This window comes from Chenopodium album, chromosome 5, assembly GCF_948465745.1.
Source record: "Chenopodium album chromosome 5, dcCheAlbu1.1, whole genome shotgun sequence".
NCBI lineage: Eukaryota > Viridiplantae > Streptophyta > Magnoliopsida > Caryophyllales > Amaranthaceae > Chenopodium > Chenopodium album.
In genome coordinates, this window is record NC_137838.1 from 72755657 (window position 1) to 72777640 (window position 21984).

At 31.8% G+C, this 21984-nt stretch overlaps 3 protein-coding genes across 3 annotated transcripts; all 3 read left to right on the plus strand.

The window, feature by feature from the left end:
* Positions 1-2293: 2293 nt before the first annotated feature.
* On the plus strand, positions 2294-12395 carry LOC145633121 (uncharacterized). The gene is made up of 6 exons (XM_081685407.1): positions 2294-2403; positions 2804-3316; positions 4241-4746; positions 9721-9859; positions 10528-11025; positions 11716-12395. The coding sequence occupies exons 1-6, from the start codon at positions 2295-2297 to the stop codon at positions 12234-12236; spliced, it is 2286 nt and encodes a 761-aa protein (XP_081541533.1). The 5' UTR covers position 2294; the 3' UTR covers positions 12237-12395.
* Positions 12396-14816: 2421 nt separating this feature from the next.
* On the plus strand, positions 14817-17512 carry LOC145631002 (protein TEEBE-like). Its single transcript, XM_081683112.1, has 3 exons — positions 14817-14912; positions 15728-16225; positions 16808-17512. The coding sequence occupies exons 1-3, from the start codon at positions 14819-14821 to the stop codon at positions 17323-17325; spliced, it is 1110 nt and encodes a 369-aa protein (XP_081539238.1). The 5' UTR covers positions 14817-14818; the 3' UTR covers positions 17326-17512.
* A 2103-nt stretch (positions 17513-19615) lies between these two features.
* On the plus strand, positions 19616-21817 carry LOC145632249 (protein TEEBE-like). Its single transcript, XM_081684573.1, has 3 exons — positions 19616-19760; positions 20332-20829; positions 21223-21817. The coding sequence occupies exons 1-3, from the start codon at positions 19664-19666 to the stop codon at positions 21741-21743; spliced, it is 1116 nt and encodes a 371-aa protein (XP_081540699.1). The 5' UTR covers positions 19616-19663; the 3' UTR covers positions 21744-21817.
* Positions 21818-21984: the final 167 nt, after the last annotated feature.

A 21984-nucleotide genomic window follows, 5' to 3' on the forward strand; every position in this document is an offset into this window, starting at 1 on the left:
AAAATAGCTAGACCCCTAATATAACACAAGCTTATATAAATGAAACACAACTTCATTCTCTTCTTCTTCTTCTTCCTACCATCTTTACAATTTTTTTTATTTTTTTTTATTTTTTATTATAGAAACTCTCTCTCTCTCTCTTTCTCTCTCTTTATTTATTTATCTATTTATTTATTTATAATCTAATCACTTTTTATTTCTTTATTGAATTTACTTCATTCTTTTTTTTTTTTCAAATTCTTATTTTCTCTCTCCTCTGTTCTTTCATTTTTCTCCATTAAATTTCTGCATTTAACGTGATGGAACAATTTTAAATTCCCAAAGATATCAATCCAGGTTTGTTATTATGAACTCATTGTGATCAATATTGATTTTTTTTTTTGATTTTGAGATGAATTTGTGGATGAAATAATTGTTTTAATATTAATTGAATTTTGAAAGCTAGTTTGATTGATTTCAATTCGTAATCGATTACCTGATTGTTTTTACAGTTCTCATTAATTTGTATGTATTTTTTTTATTTAAGATGAATTTGTAGATGAAATCATTGTTCTAATATCAATTGAATTTGTTGAAGTTAATTCGATCAATCAATTCGTATCTATTATGATCGATTATCTAATACTTTTGAACATTTAGTAAGCAAAATCTGAACAATTGCAAATTTTGAACATTAAAAAAAAAAATCCTGAACATCAAAAATTTTGAACATTTAGTGAAAATATCTGAACAATCGCAATGTACCACGCCTATACTTTTGAACATTCAGTAAAAAGATCTGAATAATTGCAAATTTTGAGCATTTAGTAAAAAAATCCGAACATCGCAAATTTTGAACATTTAGTAAAAATATCTGAACAATCGCAATGACCACGCCTATACTTTTGAACATTTAGTAAAAAAATCTAGACAATTGCAAAATTTGAACATTAAGTAAAAAAATTTGAACCTCGCAAATTTTGAACATTTAGTAAATATATTTGAACAATCTCAATTTATGCCTATACTATTAAACATTTTGTAAAAAAAATCTGAACAATTGTAAATTTTGAACATTTTGTACAAAAATCCGAACACTGCACCACGTCCATACTTTTGAACATTTGGTAATAAAATCTGAACAATCGTCTATGGTCCAGCTATCATCGATGGACCAGGGTGCACAATAGACTTATTGTAAATCTTTGGGCCAAGAAACAATTGGGCCAAATTGAAATTGAAAGCAGGCTCATAGATCAAGGCCTTTTCAGCCTAGTTAGGCTCGATAATTATGGTTTTGGAATTTAGATCCGTGAACCTCCCTTACTAAAATCACCAATACTTTGAAAATACTGTACATATATGCGTTAGGGTGAAAAATCTATGGTGGACGATAAGAACATGTATATTATTGGATTTTCCGGCATAAGTTATGGCATCTAATAAGGGAGGAAGTCGACTAAGTCATAGAATGAAAGTGCTATATATATTAGTGCACATGCATGTACTAATAGAGTAATAACAAGTAGTAAATTGGAAATTATATTCGTAGAGGATAATGCCTAGCTAATTAATGGTATGTGTCTGTATCCAATTATGCATGGACTTTGATTTCATATCATTCGTAAAAGTTGAGTATAAACTCATTCAGTTAATATGTCAATAATACAGTACGTCTTCAACGAGACAGAGTTTTTTCTTAAGAAAATAAAATAATTTTATTTTTGATGTAAATTCATTACTACTCCATCTATATATAAATATATCATATGTGTATGTGACCCATGGTGCACACTACTCCTAGATTAATTGTCTGCTACTTCATTTGAGTTATTGGATATGTATTTGACTATTTATTTGGTATTGCAATTTGCAAATGATCAAAGTCATCTCTTAAGAGGAGACTTGATCAATCGGATCACGTGCAAATCAGTCTACATTGAATTTGAATTCCTTACACAAAACAGTGAAGGAGAGTTCATGTGGTTAGAACACTCTTCCGGTTTTAAAAGATCGTAGGATCGATTCTCATCTGCCCTTGTGTTTCTCTAAACTCCATGAAAAATAAGATTGTCTTATTTTTATCTCTGTAACTATTTTGGTTTACATATTAAAAGAAGATTGTCTTATTTTTTACAAAGTGTTATACACTTATACTACCTCTGGTTTTATAATTTGTAATAGGATATCTTTCTCAAGAGTTAAAATATTATATAATTACAATTATCTTATTGTAATAATTGCATTATATAGTGTTAGTCTGATTATCCAATTTAATTGCACATTTGGTCTCCTCTCTTCCTCTCAAAAAAACAATGGCTTCATTTCATTCTCTTTGCTTTGTGTTACTCTTATTGATGATAAACAGTCGTTTTACTTGTATTTCTGCTCAGCTTGCTCCGGTGAGCGTCGCTCCTAGTGACGGTGAGTTTGCCTATCTTATTGTATGATAATCTATTAACTTTTAAGAAATTCTTAGAAGAGTAGGTGTTGTTCTTAATACGTGTTTTCCTAAATCAAAGTGCAAAAAGACATTGTTAACTAAATTCAAATCTATGCACCATTCTACGGGTACGAAGAACGTATTTTCTAGTAATTTTTTTTATTTGGTGAAACATGTTCTCTAGTGAATTCATTTATAACGTTGCTATTATAGACAAATCTTTTCACTAGACCAAACCTTGCTTGGTTATACTATCTCTGTTACACATTATGTGGAACGATTTGACATAAAGCAGAGATAGAAAATGTCTAATCGTTGCATATAACCTGTAACGGAGGTAGTATATAACATTCGACATTAATAAGTGTTCCTTCTTAACAGGTCTTCTACCAAATGGAAATTTTGAGGAAGCACCAAACCCATCAAATTTCAAAAAAACAACAATAGTAGGAAAATACTCCCTCCCCAAATGGGTCAAGAAGGGCGAAATACGATACGTATCAGGCGGACCTAAACGAGTCGGGTTTACATTCGACGTACCACAGGGCGTGCACGCGGTGAGCATAGGGAACGAGGCGTACATACTACAATACCTTAGGGTAAAGCCATGGGCATACTACTCTGTTAGTTTTAGTGCAACAAGGACTTGTCCACTAGACAAGTATTTAAGGGTAACAACTTCTTATAGTGATACAGCAGATTATGCATTTCCTAATAAAGCATTGTATTCAAGGAAAGAAGCAGACACTTTTGCTTGGGGTTTTCGGGCATTTTCTAGTAATACTGCTTTTATTATGTTTTCTAACCCAACTGGTGACCCAAAGTACTACGCTTGTGGACCACTTATACAAGCTGTTGCGGTTAAGGAATTATTGTCATCAACTCAAACATCAGGTAATTTTTACTGTCTTAATCATTCAATTTATGTTAGTTCAATCAATTATAATTTTGTTATACTATTATTTGTTAATTGTTGAATATGGTTTACATGAGCGTTACAAGAGGAAGAGGGACCAATGGCGTATTTAGAAAAACAGAGTATTTATTAGTGGTGTTAAAGTAATATTGATGATCTAATTAGATGTCTAGGTTCAATTAGTTAAAAAATGTTATGAAATGTTCTCAAATTTATAAGATAATTTCCCAAAATTTTCAATTTAAATTGGGGTCAATTGACCTCACACCACCACCACCACCGATTATACTTTATTTGTTCCTGAAAGTTCGACTTATTTTACTATTGTATAAATCATAGAATTTTGCCAAAGTTGTATTATTTTAATCACATAAATAGTGAGCGAGTTGAACTTTTAGAAATGGACATAGTGTGTAAAACTCCTAAAGCATGCAAGCATATACCGTGCACTTGGACATGGCAAGGACCTACAGAGTTATTACAACAAGCATGAATCACCTCACTTCTTACTTTGATTCAAACAAACATTTTCATTGATTTTTTGAATTTTACGCCTTATTTTTACTTTGTTTCTAATTTCTATTGTGACAACATCTATGCAATATTTGTATGATCTACTTTACCCTGTAGAAACCTACTAGTATTTCATAGATTTCTTACTTTTTATCATGTGATTTTTTTTTTTTTTAATGAAAAGCTACATTCATAATTGAGAGTGACTAAGGGTCTGTTCTGGTTTATTGAAGTGAACTCAATTGTTTATAAGAGAAGAAAATTAGGAATTGAACTGAAATTAAGCTGAATAGAACAGACCCTTTATATATATATATACATTCTCTTCAATCTAAGGATGAGTTAAATTTTATGAATTTGAACTTACTCTGGTTATTCTCCTTTTGCAGGCAACCTCATACAAAATGGGAACTTCGAAATAGGTCCTCATATTTTACAGAATTTCACAACAGGGGTTTACATTCATCCATACTCTTTGAACCCAATTTCTCCACTCCCAGGTTGGAGGATCGAATCCCGGTATACCATTAGGTATATCGGCTCAAAAGACTTTTTTATACCATCAGGAGCTTCTGCTATTGAACTCTTAGTGGGAGGAAAAGAAAATGCCATATCTCAAGACATAGATACAACACCAAACAACTTTTATAACCTTACCTTCACTATTGGAGATGCCAAAAATGGTTGCATTGGTTCTATGGCGGTTGAAGCAGCAGCCGATAAAGAAACCTTCAAAGTATTGTATGAGTCTCAAGGCAAAGGTGGTGTTACTTATGCAAATTTTAGGTTCAAAGCTGTCTCATTTAGAACTAAGATAGCATTTTGGAGTGTGTTTTATCATAATATTATTGGTGATACTAACCGTTTCTGCGGTCCTGTCTTGGATGATGCTAAGGTTGTACCAGCTCCATAACTGCAAGGGATTGTAAAATAAAATTAATAGTCACCTTTACAAGTATGATATCTGTCAGGGGTGAAGCCAGGTTTTTAAACTTAACGGGGCCGAAATTTATACTTTGTATTATTTTATAGTATTGTATTATTAATTATTATTTCATTGCATTATTTATGGTTGTGCACTATTATAACTTTATAAGTTACTTTTGATCGTATTTTTACTAATCCCTTTATATATTTTTTGAGTTGGAAATACTAATTATATGAAAGATGTTAGGATCAAAAGAAATATAGGGAAAACTAATGAATCAAAGAAATGTACGTATAAAAAAATGGTGCAAAAAGAAATAAGTAGGATCAAAAGAAATACAGGGGAAACTAATGAATCAAAGAAAGGTATAAAAAAAATGTGCAAAAAGAAATAAGTAGGAGGAATCGAATTTAGGGCCACTGCAATTAAATGAAAATCTCACAAATTCCACAACCACTGAACTAGGACTAACAACAACCATACTTTGTTCACATTTAATTTCAATACTAATATTGTAACTTGTAAGGGGGGTCAGCTCTAACAATTATGGAAATTGGCGTTTGGGCCACGGGAGTCGGGCCTCCACCAGCCCCCCTGGCTCCGCCCCTGATATCTGTCCCCAGTTTGTAAAATTTGTTAATTTCTTTTTTGGAAGTCTATTAATGGCTACATAAAATTTGTACTTATTGTAACTATTTTCAATCTCAACCGTTAAAATATTAATAATTAATCTTGTCCATTCATAAATTTGACTTTTAAATTATAAATAATTTCAAATTTATTTATTAAAAAAAAAAAGCTGAAAAAATAACTACTTGTCGCTGTTATTGATGCAGTTCCAAGCATTCAACCTTCAGCCTAAATCTCATTTTACTCCGTAATAGGTATATTATGAAGGAGCAATTATCATGGATTGGACTAGATTAAAAGTATAACTAATTACAATTAATTGAAAATTGGTAACTAATCTTGAAAAAAGGAATACAATTTTGTACATTGGATAGTTTTATATGAACTACATGGATATATACTGTTCATAATTATTTAATTATTGCTCTCCATAACTCTTTCTTTCATCCTTGCACTAGCTAATTGATGGATTTCATGTTAATTAAGTGGATTATTTTGTTATTCATACTTAATCATAGAAATTTTTTTAGGTATTTTTATGGTCAACTTAAATCAACGGTCCTAATTTACATAATGATAATCAAGGGTGTAGATTTCATTTTATTGTAGCCATTGCAAAACTGTCATTCTTTATAATGTAAAATAATTCAGTTTGAATAAACCACTATATGTATATATAAAAAAAGGTGATTATTATGATTTTGTATGTCAAATTCAATCAATTAAAGTTTACATGAAGTTTTTGAATTGTTGTTATTAGACGATTTCAAAATCATGCACTAGTTTGTATTTATTATACCATGAATAATCTTCAACGCCAATGCATTTTTTATGTTGTATAAAGATATCGTCCTAGTTAAACGATGTATTCTATATGTATAGAGTAACATTGTTTTTGACATCAGAACAGGATTCATACTTTGTATATGATAATGATCTTGAACAACACAACATACTATAGTTTGAAATATATGATAATGATCTAGAACAACACATCATATACTTGAGACCATTCTTCTATATTACCATGAATTATACTAACACATATCATCATGTGGACCCGAATCTAAATAAAATTCACGTTTTAATTATCCAACTGCAGCCCAAAACAAATTAATTAACTCCCTAACTATCCAAAATTATCATCCCATATATCCTATTTTTGGGCTTCCATGTGCACGCAACATATCTATTGGTGCACATGTACTTTGCTGTATTATAAGGATTTATTTTCCCTCCCTCTTTAATAAATCAAATCTTTTCTATATATGTTAGAAAAATTTAGAGTGAAATTATAATCTTACCTTCTCCCTCCCTCAATAAAATCAATAAACATTCTACAAGATGGAAGGGTGCTTCAATTCCTATAATACTACCAAGTGTGTTTTTTTTTTTTTTTTATTTTTTTTATTAACAACTGGCTTCCCTAATAAGCAACCATACCTATTCTCATGAAATTATATACATTAAAGACATTGAGAACGACATCTATAATTCCTAACAAGAACAATTAGCTATTTTCATGCATAAAGGCTCTTACATACTTTTAAATAGGGTTCCAAATCAATTAAGAATAAACTCTCATTGCATACCTAATCACATTCAACAACACTATTCCTAGTTATTTATTGATGATAAAACCAATCCTAACAAAGTAGAATTATAAAATTAATTAAATTGGAAATTGAGAATCAATTAACACATCAATCTATATTAGGGTTCAACCTAAACCTAACTCTAGATTATAAAACTACTCACACATGATATTTAAATAAATAGATTTAACAATAAGAGAAGATATAATAACAATAATAAGAAAGTAAAGGATAAGAAAATACTTGAATTGAATTAAGGGTAATGCTATACATAACTCTTAGGGTTACGAATAAAGATTTAATATCTTTCCTTTTTTTGGGTATAAGTTTAGAAATGCATGACAAAATCAAATGCAAATAAATAGTGTAATTAATGAATATATAATTAATACTTTATTCTTTTAGCTACTTATTATACATAGCCCTTAAGGTTATACGAGTATATAGTATTTTTCTTGAACTAATAACAATAATAAGAAAATAAAGAAAAACAAGTGCCCCAAGGCCCCCAACACGACTAAACTAGATACGGAGTATAAGAGGAAGAATTAGGGTATTGCAATAACAAGTGTTTTCGTGCCGCATGATATTATTGGCAGGTCAGTGTACGCAATTGGCTTTCCAGTGGCTTAAGTTGCGGCACCAAGTAAGGTTTACATTCAATTAAGGAACATGCTGTACTACCATTTCCAGGTGCTGATTGCTGGTTTTCTTTTGGAGGTTGTTAAATTTCTAAACAATATGAAATGGGCCTGGGCACCCGAACAAGGAGGAGGAGAATTTGGTCCACAAACTAGGCTTTGGAGCTTCCATAATAAAACCAATTGACAATAGTAGGAGTAACTCCTCTATCTTATAAAGTGGAACCACCTCTCCTCTTTCTCCAATGTGGGACACTCACAAGTGGGCTACAATGAGTTTCAACAGAGATACTAGTTTATACAAGTCAAAAACCAATTTTTATCACTAAGCAATACGGAGTACTAATGTACATTTGTACGTGCTTACTATCAACATTTTTTAAGTCCACCCTAGCTTAGTAATTTATGTAAGAATATCAGCGTTGACATATGCATGCATATCAAGTAAGATTTGACTCATTTTGGAAGAGACTTCTCTTAGGTCTTACAGGTCTAAAATTCAAATTTCACCAAGTGAAAGTACATAAATTATAGGTGGGGACGGATTATCTTACCTCCTAAGCTACTTCCAAGTACTTGGCATGCAAAAGTTAGACATTAAGCCGATTAAGGTCCTAGCAATTTGGAAATGACCTTTTAACCTCAGAAGGGGCACTTTGTATGAGGGTAGGGATCCATTTACCCTTTCCTCTCACTTTTAAGGTACAAGTGTCTAGCTATAAATCGATTTCCTTGTGAAAGATTTTAAAACGCGAGTTCATTAATTTACTGAGAGATCAAAGTAAATTTTTTTTTTTACTAAACAATATAATCAATAAGTGGAGATCAGATAGATTCTGTTTAGGTGAAAATTACACAGAAATGGAGGCATCATAAAATTTGTAAAAGATTTGCTAATTAATCCTTATATCAGCTTGCAGTTGAACGAGAGGAGAGATTATGATCATCTTACATAGTCCAGCCTATCAATTGCATGAGGTCACGTGCCTATAAATCTAAGACAATAACTCATTTGACTTACAAATTAATTTAAGTGTACTTTATCTCATAATTAACTTATTTACTAGTGATTTCCTCAAAAAAAAAAAAAAAAAAAAAAAAAAAAAAAAAAAAAAAAAAAAAAAAACCTTATTTTCTAGTGATTTATTCCAGTTATAAAGTTACACCCTTTGACTTACAACCTAAGTGTACCGTACCAGGGAATCATGTATAAAATAATGTTGAAGGTCAAGTTTATGAGATCAGACAGTGAGGCGAGTGAGCAAATAACACCTTAATTACAAAATACAAATTAAGTCGGTTTAAGTTCAACGAATGCATAATTTGATTGTTTTGACTTTTTAAAATAAATTGAGGTGTTGACTTTTCATTTGGAAGATGCATGGATGCATAGTTCACATGCATCGTTGCATTGTTAGCCATATCCCAACATTGTATATTTAATTTGTAGACACAAACCAGACACTTTCCAACACCAGTTTAGTTTGATTTCGCTCTTTGAATAATACTTGATTGAAAACTACTTTTTATAATCAATTTTAAAAGGTTCATTATATTAGTTGAATACTAATTGATTACTTGTCAATATTACTTGTATCTGCTGTCTATGAATATCAACACATATCGATCTATTAAATTAATGCACCATAGAAGTTACTTAATTCATTTATTTAGTCGTCTAAATATATATAAGGCACATTTATTTGACTATTTATGAATACTGTAACGTTTTCCAAAAATGTACTAAATTACATACATACATGTAAACATAACAAAATCAAATATATTGGATCTCAATCTCAATCCTTTTTACTGTTATCCTCTCCGTGTTTGTGTCCTATCCGCTTTCATGCAATGCATATTTTAAATAAAACAAATCGAATATATAGTTGAGTAAAAAAGTTAAGAGAATAAAACCTACTAGGATGCAAAAAAAGGAGACAAGTTAACACCTCTCATGGCATATATTTCTCAAGTCATTATTTCACAATCAATGCTAGTATCATGATGGTGAATTAAGTACAGCTTATTTATATGGTTTATTTTTCATCGTTCATTGCAATTGCACATTTCAGGGATCTCTTCTCCCTCTTTCTCTCTTATACAAGAAAATTATGATGGCTTCTTATCAAAATCTTTGCCTTGTTATGCTCATTTTGTTGATAAGCAGCAGCAGTTATTTTGCTTCTCCAGTTAACACCGCCCCTCGCGATGGTGAGTTTGGCAAATATTATTATTTATATTTTTGTAAATTTTAAACAAGTGCTATAAAATAGCAAATGTAGTCATTGTTTCGATGCAAACTTGATCTTTTATAACGGTGAAGTCGTGTCAACATCGATCACAAATTCAAACATTGCAAACAGATAATTAATGTACTATGATAAATTAGCTTAATTGGTTAAAGTATATATGTATAATTTTTTTTTTCTTAGAGAAGTAATGCATAATTTTTCGACAATGCAATGATATCCCCTTACAAGCTCAAGTTCTCCATTAGCTCATGTAAAAGTAATTTACGACCTACAAACTTGCATATCTATAGTTGCATTGAGCTCACTTATAATAAGATAGATATGATTCGTATGAAAATAGTAAACTATATTACTAGAATAAATGATAAAGTGAAATTAATGAGTCATATTAAGCAAAAACTTAGCCTAAAGTTCATCAAATTTGAGATGAGGAGAAAAAAGCCTAGGTCATTACTTATTATTTAAGAAAAAAAACGGAAATTCTTCCCCAACATTATCGTATGTAATTAAATCATATTTATTCCAAATAATAGAAGTTCAAGTTTTGTGTTAATCAATTTTTGTTGATCTAATCATACATCTAAACACTAGGATACTAATCTTTGAGTTTTTTTCCCAAATAAATAGGACTTCTTCCCAATGGAAATTTTGAAGAAGGACCAAAACCATCAAACCTCAACAAGAAAGTAATTGTTGGCAAATACTCCCTTCCCAAATGGGTGAAAAAGGGCTTAGTGCAATATATATCAGGTGGACCTCAACCAGGTGGCTTCTACTTTGCTGTTCCACGTGGCGTCCATGCAATAAGGTTAGGGAATCAAGCCTCGATATCCCAATTTTTAAAAGTTAAAAAAGGATCATTCTACTCTCTTACATTTAGCGCGACAAAGACTTGTATAGAAGAGGAGGTTTTAAGGGTATCGGCTTCAAAAGAAACCACGGATCTACCCATTCAAACAATGTATAGTAGTGATGGAGGTGATACTTATGCTTGGGCATTTCAAGCAACTTCTAATATTGTTAAGGTCACTTTCTACAATCCTCATGTTCAAGAAGATCCTACTTGTGGACCACTCTTGGATGCTATTGCTATCAAGGAGATGTTGCCTCTCCCCAAACCAATAGGTATTACAATTTTTATTCATTTACTTAATCCTTTCTCTGTCCTTAAATTGTTTTTCAGTTTTAACTTTTTTGTGAGACAATCACTGTCTAAATAGAAAGAACTTTAGAGACAACGAATATTAAATATATATTATCTACAATTTTAGCTTATATTTTACTCCGTAATTATTTACAAATATTTTAAAAGTTATTTTAGAGATTATAAACTTTGATATCCTTAACTTTTTTTTAATTTAACTCCATAAATGTCGTATAAAAATATATAGAACTAGTGATCGATCCAACTAGGTGAGATCAATTTAGATTAGCAAAAAGTATGTAATACTTGAAATGTACGCGTTGATGAGGGGATTGAACGATATCATAATGTTAAAACATTTACCATCATATACTTGCATTATGACATAATATAATACTACCTCCGTTAAATGTTATGTGTAGCTTTGGAATATTTTATATCTCACAAATAATACTCAAATTTGCACATAATATTTAACGAAAGTAGTAATAATATATATATATATATATATATATATATACTCAAATTTGCACATAATATTTAACGAAAGTGGTAATAATATATATATATATATATATATATATATATATATATATATATATATATATATATATATATAGATTTTAATTTTTTTTCAAAATTGAATTTATGGAAATTACTCTTTCATGCAGGAAACATTGTTAAAAACGGAGACTTTGAAATTGGACCTCACGTATTCAACAATTTCTCAACCGGTGTACTTATATCTCCACATTCAATGGACGTAGTTTCACCACTCCCTGGCTGGATTGTCGAATCCCTTAAACCTGTCAAATACGTCGATTCAGCACACTTCTTTGTACCTTCAGGGTCTGCAGCCATTGAGTTGATCGGAGGAAGAGAAAGCGCGATAGCTCAAATCATAAGAACAACTCCTAACAAGCATTACCTCCTAACCTTCACCATTGGAGACGCGGAGAATGGTTGCACCGGACCAATGATGGTGGAAGCATTCACGGCAATGGAGAATGTTGTAGCTCACCATGAGTCCCATGGAAAGGGTAGTTTTACACATGCAAGTCTCAAGTTTCAGGCTATGTCATTTAGAACTAGGTTAACATTTTGGAGCTCAATGTATCACACTAAAGCTAATGATTTTGGATCAATGTGTGGTCCTGTCTTGGATGATGTTAAGGTGGTACCTCTTTATTGATTATTGCCATAGTAAATTACCAAGTAATTAAAATGATTTTCATCAAATTTATTCACAATATCATGAAATATATGTGTAATAATTTAGAATTATTACTTACCTTTATATGTGTACAATCGTACATTATATATTGAGGTTATTGATTTCTTTATAGTAACTTTATCGATCCTCAATTGCACATTAGTTAATAAAATGTGTTTGCGTCCTTGACTTCCTTCTTTGATTATTTCCTTTTAACTGACTTAATTTGCTTGTAATGCCTTTCAGGATGGTAGGCTCTAATTGGACTAGTTGTCTGGAATACTAAGGCCATATTTAGTTCACCCTATTTTTACTTATTTCATTAATCATTTCATATCAGGTTAGCAAAAAAAGAAAAAAAAAAAAAAAAGATTAGATCAGATCAAATAAACAAAAATAAGGTACACTAAACAAGCCCTATTTTAAGAGGTAACTCACAATTATTTTTCAATCATGGAATATCGAAGTTAATCGAATTATCTTGAGGCATTGCTAGCTAGGGAGCCTTCGAGGAAGTGTCATATCTCTTTCTATAGGAATCCATATGATCTACTATATGATCTGGGAACAATGAAGGGGGACAAAATTATCAAATTAAACACAAAGAACAAGTTCACTTATGAAAGAGAAATTTCCCTGACTCAATAGGAGAAAAGGCCGGGGGCATAATATTTTTCTACATAACCACGTACTTATAATTGAAAATAATGGCTTGTATATATGGATAGTTAGTTTTTTTTGGTGTTTAAATATGGATAGTTAGTGGAAGTGTTGCAAAGATATTTAAGCCAAGATGTCTCCATGATATAAGCTACTCCGAGTTTGGCCTTCTATTATCTCTCAATGTACAACTTTCCCCATGAATCTCTACCTTTTCAAAAGTTTGAGATAGCTTTTAGCCTTTTAATTATAGTGTTTGTATAATTATACTCTTTTTTTGAGGGTTGTATAATTATACTCTTAATATTTACTTAGTTGCCCTTATTAATGTTATATGCCTCTTGTTTAAAACTCTTAAGAATAATGTTTGACATTTATACCCCTATATAATTTTATTTTTTTAAATAAAACATATTTTCCCTTATTAGTGTTGGTTACAAGCTTACAACTAATTTGTAACATAAGGTCAAATTGAAAGAGCTCGCTGATAGACTAACTATAGCGTGCGCATTAACCATCCTAGTATATATCTTTAAATATCTATGAATTCTAAATGTAAAATAGTAATATAGTTAAAATATACGGAGTAAAATGAAAATAGCTCAACAACATTATACTTGATGGTGTTTACACACTTTTAAGAAATTTGTATTATACCTGGTCAAAATTACTATATTCAGGAAAAGTATTATATGCTTATTATTTGAAGTTCTAATGGCTACATGCCTACATATATCATTACCCTAAATTATATACCAATGCAACTACGGTACAATAGCTTATTATTAGTTTTCGAGCTTCTCGTTACGTTCCTTTAATATATGTTAATTAACTAAATTAGTTTGGATTTTCATGGCACTAAAGTGCTCTATGGAGCTTTAATTTTAATATGAAGATTGGAATCTTGGGTAAGTGCTATTTGGAATTTTGAGCCAAGGTGGCTCTCTAATAATCAATCTCGAGTTCGTTCTTTATTTGAAGTATTTGTTAATTACCTGTTGGATTATTTATTTATATTACTTAACTGGTATACAATAAATAAAGAATGAAGGAAAAAAATTCTTAGCATATTTGAATGGTTATACTCTGAACATATACTACTTATGTATTAGTATATTCGAAGTCATTATTCATGACAAATATTAGAGCCCAAAGTGAGAATTCATCCTAAAACCAATTGATATTCAAAGGAGTAACAGGTGTAACACGCTTGGATTATAATCTAAAAGCTTACTTTCTTTTTCAATATATGGAACAAATAATACTTACATTTGCACTCAAGAATCGATTTGTTGTATTGTCTAGGCCAGAGGCGGGGCTATAATGCTAACATACACTGAAAGTGGCCCGGTGTAACTTTGTTAAATTGGACTCTAAAATCATTTTTGTAGGATAATTATGTTATTTAATAAAAAATCGGGGCCCTTTTATATTAGTTTCACTTAGAGGCCCTGTGCGACCGACCACCTAACACATGCTTAGAACCACCCCTGGTCTAGGCCACCGTTGCTCTTTATACAACACAAATCAAATAAAAAAGAAAAAAAAAAATTCTAAACAGAACAATACGTTTAGCTTGAAGTTGAAGGTGATAGTTGACTAGAGAGTTACGAGCTCCCCCAGATAAGTATGTAAAACGAAGCTTATTAACACAAACACCAATTTAGAAAGAAAGAGGAAGGATATTAGAGGCAATCCAACATAACTCACGGCTTATATAGTGGACTAAACCACGAGATATTTCAATTTCCAATTCATTTTCACTCAAATCCTTATTCTTTTCATGATAACATTCAATAATGCTACAGCATCTCTCGAGTAGTATATATTGTTAATCTCATTGTTTAGATTAAGTGCACATTTTTGAGACCTCGGTCGTTCTCTTTTCCTCTCCTCTCAAAATGGCTTCATCTTCGCTTTGTCTTGTTTTCATATTCGTCTTGATAAGTTGCAGTGATTATTTTGCTTCTTCAGTCAATGCTACTGTGCTTGATGGTGAGTAATAATTGACAATGTTGCGTATAACAATAGTGAGTGTGTAATGATGTAGACGAGTTTTAATTTGATGTATTCGGTACCATCATCTATGCCTAAGACTTTATCATAATTTATTGTAGATTGTATATAAATGGTTTTGTGTGTTTCTTTTATTAGTTGTATTTATGGATAATATTTTAATTACCACTTGATCATTGTTTAGTATGTTATTAATCAATGTTTTTTATGCTCTCATTTAGAATAATGTGTTACTAGCAAAACTTTGAGGACTAACGTATTATAGATATAGAAAAATATGCAAGAGTTCATACTCCGAAGATGTATTTATTGATATATTTGCGCAATTGTATTATAAAAGGTCTAATTATTTCCTGTAAATTTTAATGTACACATCAATTTCTAAAGTTTTTCAAACTGTTAAAAGATGAAAAATGAAGTATAAGGCTAAATATGTAGAGATAAATGTAGATATATTACGTTGATTTAAGCATTAGTTACATCAATTTACACGTGATATTTTCAATTTGTCATATACGGAGTATATATTTAAAACGTCAATCTACAAATATGAAGTAGTAAGAGTTACAATACAAGCATGATCTTGTTTTTTGGCTTAGTGAACTTTGAGACAATTTTATGTTCATCATACGGAGTATACGAAAACTACAAGAAGAACTCGAGTCCGATTGGGCCGGTTAATTAACCCTACATTGGCTCGCTTTTAATTTTGAAATGAGCTATGAGTCTCGGATATTTACTAGTGAGACCAACAAGCAAATGTTTAATTAACATGTTTTGTATGTTACAAACAGGATTTCTTCCAAATGGAAACTTTGAACAAGGACCAAAGCCATCAGACTTAAAGGGCACAGTAATCAAAGGAAAATACTCCCTCCCAAAATGGGTTAAGAAGGGCTTGGTAGAATACATATCAGGTGGACCTCAACCGGGTGGCTTCTTTTTCGCGGTTCCACGAGGTGTCCACGCTATAAGGCTAGGGAATGAAGCCTCTATACATCAATATGTAAGAGTTAAGAAAGGTTCATACTACTCCCTTACTTTTAGTGCAACAAGAACTTGTGCCCTAGATGAGGTCTTAGGGGTTTCGGCTTCTAATGACTCCGCGGATTTACCTATCCAAACGTTGTATAGTAGCAATGGAGGAGATACTTATGCTTGGGCTTTCGAGGCCACTTCTCAAATTGTTAAGGTTGCGTTTCATAACCCGGGTAAGGAAGAAGACCCTGAATGTGGACCGCTTATGGATGCCATTGCAATCAAAGAGATGGCACCACTTCCTAAACCCACAGGTAAGATCATTTTGAACATTTTTATATAATTGAGATTTATGCAATTGGTTTGGTTTGAGACTTTGAGTCAGTTACAATTCTTACATGAAGTTGAAAATAATAACTAAGGAGAGGGGTACAAACTTCTGATTTATTGTGTACACATGCTAAGTGTTTAGCGCTAGGCCAGGGCCGACCTGGATTTGCATTGGTGTAGGACAAAAACCCTACCCAAAAAGAGGAAATTTCCTTACGGGCATTTTTGTGAATAAATCAACAACTTTTTCATTATTATGGGGCTCACAATTGAATAAAGTTGAGGAAAGTTGTTGGTTTATTTACGAAAATGTCATATGAGTTTTGTTTCTCACTATGAGAAACTGGGGCATCCCCAAAAAAGTATCTAATGCAAAGATTAAACTTCGTTCTCGTCAACTTTCAATGTGGTTGGTGTTACAAAGTGGGAACTTTTATGACAAAATTAAACAATTACTCTGCATTAGTTATTTGTGCTATTTCTAAATTTGGTTTATTATATTTTCATAAGCACATAACCTTTAGAGGTATGTTTAACAATTTTCTTTCGTATTTTTTTTCTTTTAGGAAACATGGTGAAGAATGGAGACTTTGAAATAGGTCCACATGTATTCAAAAACTTCTCAACAGGAGTCCTCCTCCTTCCACATGCCCATGATTATATAACTCCACTTCCTGGTTGGATCATTGAATCACTAAAACCAGTCAAGTACATTGATTCAACACACTTCTCTGTGCCCTCAAAATCCTTTGCTGTCGAATTAGTCGGAGGAAGAGAGAGCGCGATAGCTCAAATCATTAGAACGGTACAAGATCAATTCTACCTCCTCACCTTCAAGATTGGAGATGCCAAAAATGGATGCAATGGACCTATGTTAGTGGAAGCATTCGCGGCCAAAGATACTGTTAAAGCTACCTATGAATCCAAGGGAAAGGGTGGTTTCACTTCTGCTAGTCTCAAATTTAAGGCTATCTCAGATAGAACTAGGTTAACCTTTTGGAGTTCTTATTATCACAACACAGTTGATTTTAGTCACATGTGTGGCCCTGTCTTGGATGATGTTAGGGTTGTGCCCCTTCACTAATTGCAAGGGACGAAAGGAATATTACGTATGATTAAATATTATTTTGTAAGTGATTATTACGAATGGAATAATAATATGTTATAGGGATTAAAGCTAGATTATTTTGTATGCCGCGATTTCTATACAAGGAAATTTAAGACATCATGGTTTTAACAAAGCATGTATTATGAAATGAATTTATCTAAGATATAGTATTGTGAAATGATCTTCTGTACAAGGGTCTTGGAATATTTTGACTGAAATTTATTTCTTTTTATTTATTTCAAAATACAGCTAGCTTATGTGTAGGACATGTTTTTACAAAGTGTAAGTCATAGACTTACCTTATACTTTATTAGCTTCTATTATCCAATTTGCCTAACAAATTTAGTTAACCTGAATTTAATACTCTGATTTGTAGCTCAGAAAATGATCCATTTATTAATTAATTAAACAAGGGTGTAGCCGTGTATCATTTCCGGCTTTTCCTTAAATTAGCTAATTCAAATCAGACCATTTCATCTCCCTTGAAAGATGATGACGAGTTTTTTTGGATGTTTAAAGGGCACTTTAGAACACCATGCGTAGCTAGTATACGTTTTGACATTTTTTTTAGCATCTCATGAAAATAGTTTTTTTTTTTTTTTAAAACACGGTAAGATACAGGGGTGCTCCTCCTATCACAAGAGGGGTGGGGTGAGGATCGAATCCAGGTCACTCCTAGAGTCCTGGGGAGATGCATGATCCTCACATTCTATGGTTGTTAGCTTATGCTAGTTATGTATAGTATTTGACCAAAAGGCAAAGATAACTTGTTAAATAGCTTTGGAATCTCAACGGAATTCTCTTAAAGCCCCACTTTCTAGGAATGATATGACCAAATATTTAGCAACATTCTAAGGTGAACCAGCTAGTCTATACTACACTCCATAATAATAACGTATTAACTAGCCACATAATACATAGTTTTACTACAAAATAATATCTATAGCAATTAAAGTTGAGGTCTTAAGTTCATGTGATCAAAGTATATATTAATACTAATATATAATATAAACTCCCAACAAAAGTAGAGTGTTGTTTGTAGTGTAGTACGACAAAAACCGAGCAAGAAGGAAGGATACCTTAAATAAGAAGCAATTCTTAGTATAGGACAGTGTGAGCAGTAATTAGTGATTAAGAAGAGACAATGTAACATATCTCACGGCTTATTTGGTGGACTCACGCACTACATGATTCCATTCCGATCCTTCCACTAGTCTTCTGTCTTCTCATTATTTCTCTTCACATTCATTGCTGTGCCAGCCTCGATCTCATTGTGTTGATTATGATTTTGTGATTATGTACTCGGAATTTCGTATCCCTCATCCATCCTAATTTAATACGTTATTGCATAATTCCTCTGTTCACAAATATTCGCCTTTTATCAATAAAAATTTTGACTTAATCTTATTGGTTGATAATGAGAATTTGTGTACGATTGATCGATAGCTTATTAGCTTATATATAGTTAGGTTCAAATCCCTCACCCCCATTTATAATTTGTTTGTTTTGTGACTTATTCGAACAAAATGAAAAAGTCTTGTATTCAATATTAGGATGTCATTAAACAATTTCTGTATATAAAATTGGAAATTTTAAACCCGGCCTTAACCCATGCAATGTTTACCTTTCACTTGCATTCTTTCTCTCAAACACTCACTTCATATTCTATGTGATGTGAACCTTTTAGAGTTTTAGTTTTTACCCACACACTGGCTACATGTTACCTCGACCTCTAGTATGTGCCCGAAGTTTGATAAAATGATACTCCTTTAACCATTTTAAATTTTCCAATTTGAGATGTTTAAAAATTAGAGTCAAATTTCCAATAAACAACTAACAAAATGCGTGGATTTAATATACCACTAAACTTAATTTTAATTAGTCAAAATTTATTTAGAAAAGATGGAGCTGAATTGAACTGGATTGAATAGAGTTGAAATGAATATTTTATGATAAAAAAAAAAATATTAAGAGTTGAACTTAACTAAACTGAATCAAAAATTGAAATTAAAATGAAGTGAACAGACCCGTAGTAAACAAAAATTAAAATCAAATCTTGTCTAGATCACTAATTTTTGTGGCTCATATACTATACTCATAATAATTAAAATGGAATAGAGAGAGTGCTAAGAAAGGACCGAGAATAGTTTAATTTATATGTAAATTAACATAAATTATAATTAATTTCAGAGTCAATGTATAATGTATATGTATATATAATGATTCTAACTTCTCAGTTTTCATTGCACTTTCACGTTCTCGGAAGCGCCATTTTCTCTTCTTTTCTCTACAATCGAGTATTCCTAAGATCAAAATGGGTTTGTCTCCCCTTTGCTTTGTCTTTCTTGTGCTAATGATAAGCAGCAGTGATTATATTGCTTCTTCAATCGTCTATGCAACTACTCCTGATGGTGAGTTTTACTTATCTATGCTCTAACTTTACGTTTATTTACCATCTTATTTTATATTTATTCATACCTCTTCTAGATTAAATACGAGTACAAAAAAAAAAAAAAAAAAAAAAATCATCATATTCTTGTGTTTATATCGAAAATGACTTCAATTGACATGGTTGGGAGGTAGTTAACGGGAAAAAAGGTGGGTCATGCATGAAGACTAGCCCACCTCACATCTAAGGATTGGGGCATATTTGATTGACTCTCGTCTCTTATTATGAGGGTCTAAGTTTTATTGGGTTGAAACTATTTACGTATAAAAAAAGTTTAAACATAGATCTACATCTTATTCCTAAAACTTGGGGACAAAAAAAGTTAGTCACATAATCACATTTCACTTCCTTTCTAATAATAAGCGACGTGTGACATGTGACACGTACCAATAACATTTAAAGTCTCATATTGCATTTACTGATTAGGTATCTCCATTATTAATAACTAGATTATAAATGAGTAAGTTGCTAGGCTTATAAGTTTTGTACACAATGAGTTTTACTTATATGGTGAAATCAATATCTATTTGTAGGATTTCTCCCAAATGGAAACTTTGAAGAGGCACCAAAGCCATCAAACATGAAGAATACAGTAATAATTGGTAAACATTCTCTTCCCAAATGGGAAATCAATGGCTTAGTAGAGTACATATCAGGTGGACCTCAACCAGGTGGCTTCTATTTCAACGTGCCACGTGGTGTACACGCGATTAGGTTAGGGAATGAGGCCTCTATCTCCCAAGAAGTAGTACTAAAGAAAAATTCATACTACTCAATCACTTTTAGCACAACAAGAACATGTGCACAAGAAGAGTCTATTAGGGTTGCAGCCTCAGAAACCACAGTAGATCTCCCTATACAAACATTGTTTAGTGGTGATGGAGGAGATACTTATGCTTGGGCTTTTAAGGCTACTTCTGAGAATGTTAAGATCACTTTGAAGAACCCTGGAATTGAAGAGGATCCAGCTTGTGGCCCACTCTTGGATGCTATTGCAATTAAAGAGATATTGTTACCACACTACATTGGAGGTAAATTTCTAAATGTTTATTGCTTATAAGTTTATGACATCTACATTGTGGGTCATCTACACATACGTTTTTCCCTATGCTCCATGTTATTTGACTGTTTAACTAATTGTTTATATTTATGTCATTCGATTATTAACACACTATTACAATATTACAATAGATGACAACTAACTTAGTTGGTTAAAATCTTAAGAATGATACCCAAAATCTGAGATCAAATCTCGTTTACATTATTATTTTGGAGGTCCACTAAGTAGTTGACTGTTACATACTAATTCTGATGGCCGGGTTAAAAACCCTTGTGTTGTTATACTACTAAACATTTGTAACATGTTAAAATAATTTGAGGGTTATTGATGTTTCATTACAATGTTCACCTTAATCTTTTTCCAGGTAACCTAGTTAAAAACGGAGGGTTCGAAACCGGTCCATATGTATTTGAGAAATTCTCAACAGGAGTCCTCATCCCTTCACACCCCCATGATTCCGTCTCCTCACTCCCTGGTTGGATCATTGAATCAGCAAGGCCTGTAAAGTTCATCGACTCGAAACATTTCTACGTACCCTCAGGATCATCTGCTATTGAGCTCGTAGGAGGACGAGAAAGTGCCATTGCTCAAATTATATACACCAAACCTAATGTATCATACCTCCTTACTTTTAAGGTTGGTGACGCCAAAAATAATTGTCCTGGTTCAATGGAAGTTGAAGCATTTGCTGGTAAAGAAAATGTTAAAGTACACTTCAATTCTGAAGCTAAAGGTGGATTTACAACTGCTAGTCTCAAGTTTCAAGCAATTTCTGATAGAACAAGAATTACATTTTGGAGTGCATATTATCACACTAGACTTGATTATGGCTATATGTGTGGTCCTGTATTAGATGATGTTAAGGTTGTACACGATATGTACTAGTGTGAGTTGATTAAATTAGTGTCATGTTGTTGAATTTTATTTGATGAGGTTTATTGATAATGATTTGTATGAAGTATACCAATAAATTTAATTCTGTTTGGAAAAAAAAATATATATTTTAATTGATAAAACTGTTTTACAAGGAATAACGTTGTATAAAAGGTTGGTGGTTTAACCGTAGGGAACTTTGGGGGAGTACAATGAAATTTTTTTTTACCTTACTCTTCACCCCACACAAAAA

Excerpts from the sequence above, each read along its gene's own strand:
- LOC145633121 (XM_081685407.1), top strand. The coding sequence starts at position 2,295 with ATGGCTTCATTTCATTCTCTTTGCTTTGTGTTACTCTTATTGATGATA. Across the intron at positions 2,404-2,803 it reads GAGCGTCGCTCCTAGTGACG|GTCTTCTACCAAATGGAAAT; the intron begins GTGAGTTTGCCT and ends CCTTCTTAACAG. Across the intron at positions 4,747-9,720 it reads CTGTCTTGGATGATGCTAAG|GGATCTCTTCTCCCTCTTTC; the intron begins GTTGTACCAGCT and ends TGCACATTTCAG.
- LOC145632249 (XM_081684573.1), top strand. The coding sequence starts at position 19,664 with ATGGGTTTGTCTCCCCTTTGCTTTGTCTTTCTTGTGCTAATGATAAGC. Across the intron at positions 19,761-20,331 it reads CTATGCAACTACTCCTGATG|GATTTCTCCCAAATGGAAAC; the intron begins GTGAGTTTTACT and ends ATCTATTTGTAG. Across the intron at positions 20,830-21,222 it reads GTTACCACACTACATTGGAG|GTAACCTAGTTAAAAACGGA; the intron begins GTAAATTTCTAA and ends ATCTTTTTCCAG.
- LOC145631002 (XM_081683112.1), top strand. The coding sequence starts at position 14,819 with ATGGCTTCATCTTCGCTTTGTCTTGTTTTCATATTCGTCTTGATAAGT. Across the intron at positions 14,913-15,727 it reads CAATGCTACTGTGCTTGATG|GATTTCTTCCAAATGGAAAC; the intron begins GTGAGTAATAAT and ends TGTTACAAACAG. Across the intron at positions 16,226-16,807 it reads ACCACTTCCTAAACCCACAG|GAAACATGGTGAAGAATGGA; the intron begins GTAAGATCATTT and ends TTTTTCTTTTAG.